The following is a 1,219-nucleotide window of genomic DNA, read 5'->3' as shown; positions in this document are numbered from 1 at the left end:
ACAATTAAAATTTGTTTATTTAATAAAATAACAAAGTGGATGGAATGTATCAAAATTGAAGGATGCACAAAGTGATTGTTTTTTACCATTAAAATTGAAAAAACAAGTCAACAAATTTTTGCTGATAAAAGTTAGATGCAAGTATATTGCTAGTATTTTTAAGTGCTATCCTACATATATTTCGTGGAGCTGCTCAGTTCTCCAACAAGCGAAGTGACAATTTCAATTGACAAAAGAATGAATGTTGGAAAACATAAGGCAATTATACATATATGCAAACAGACAAATATTTGTTTATAAAAATTGTTTGTAAATATATTTATAAAAAGTACGCACAAATTTAATTTGGTCCACAGTCAAAAATTATACCAACAGCACAGACGCACGAGTTTGACGAAATAAAATTATTATATACCTATTAACAACTTTTGGTAAAGACATTAGAAAATGAATGAATTACAAATGTGTTTACATTATATATTTCAAGCAGTGTTGTAGATTTGATATTCTAATATTAATATATGCTAAATGTAGACAAAATACACACGAGATGAACATATAAGCAGCAATCTACCTGTTCTCACTTTGACTTTATTTTTATATAGAATTTATTGATTTAATAATAAAAAGTTGATTCATCATTTCTTCTTATCAGAGTTTAAGATATCAACTTCTGACCTGCCCTCCGGAAGATAGCCGACACCTCTCGCGTGAGGTCCCATATCACTGTCCCACACAAAATCCCAAATCACTTTAACCCACGAAGTGTGATATGGCAAATCGTCGTAATATTCAGGGCACATTTTTTTAAGTTCAGGTAACTTTCTATATGGAATGTAAGGAAAATCGTGATGTTCTACGTGATACCCAAGGTTGAACATAAAAAAGTTTAACGGTCCATAGTAACTTACTGTTGCTTGACCTTTTATGTAGAGATAATGTTCAGAGAAAAAATGCCCAGTTAATGGATGCAGACCACCCTGCCCCAACAAGGAACCAGCAACAAAATAGCTCAACGATTTTATTCCAAATACGTACAAGACGAATAAATCAAATGAGATCTGAACAATAAAATTAACAACTTCCAATTTCCAAATCGGTTTTGGACTCTTGAAGTATGGCCTCAGACCGTGTATGACAGGATGAACGAGCAGCCAGATTATTTTAGTAATTGGATGTCTAAAAAGATATGACTCAATAACCGTTGGTATGTCAACAT

General features: G+C 32.0%; 1 protein-coding gene across 1 annotated transcript in view; it reads right to left on the bottom strand.

The window, feature by feature from the left end:
* Positions 1-1,219, bottom strand: part of HELRODRAFT_188309 (hypothetical protein) — a gene marked incomplete at its 5' end in the record, with an annotated part of 4,573 nt that continues 3,354 nt past the window's right edge. Inside the window, one exon of the mRNA XM_009017375.1 lies at positions 1-1,219. This exon is cut by the window's right edge and continues 147 nt beyond it. Coding sequence (XP_009015623.1) covers positions 639-1,219 — 581 coding nt within the window. The 3' untranslated portion in view covers positions 1-638.

Source organism: Helobdella robusta, assembly GCF_000326865.2.
Source record: "Helobdella robusta unplaced genomic scaffold HELROscaffold_2, whole genome shotgun sequence".
Lineage (NCBI taxonomy): Eukaryota > Metazoa > Annelida > Clitellata > Rhynchobdellida > Glossiphoniidae > Helobdella > Helobdella robusta.
This window is presented reverse-complemented; position numbering and strand designations above follow the sequence as displayed.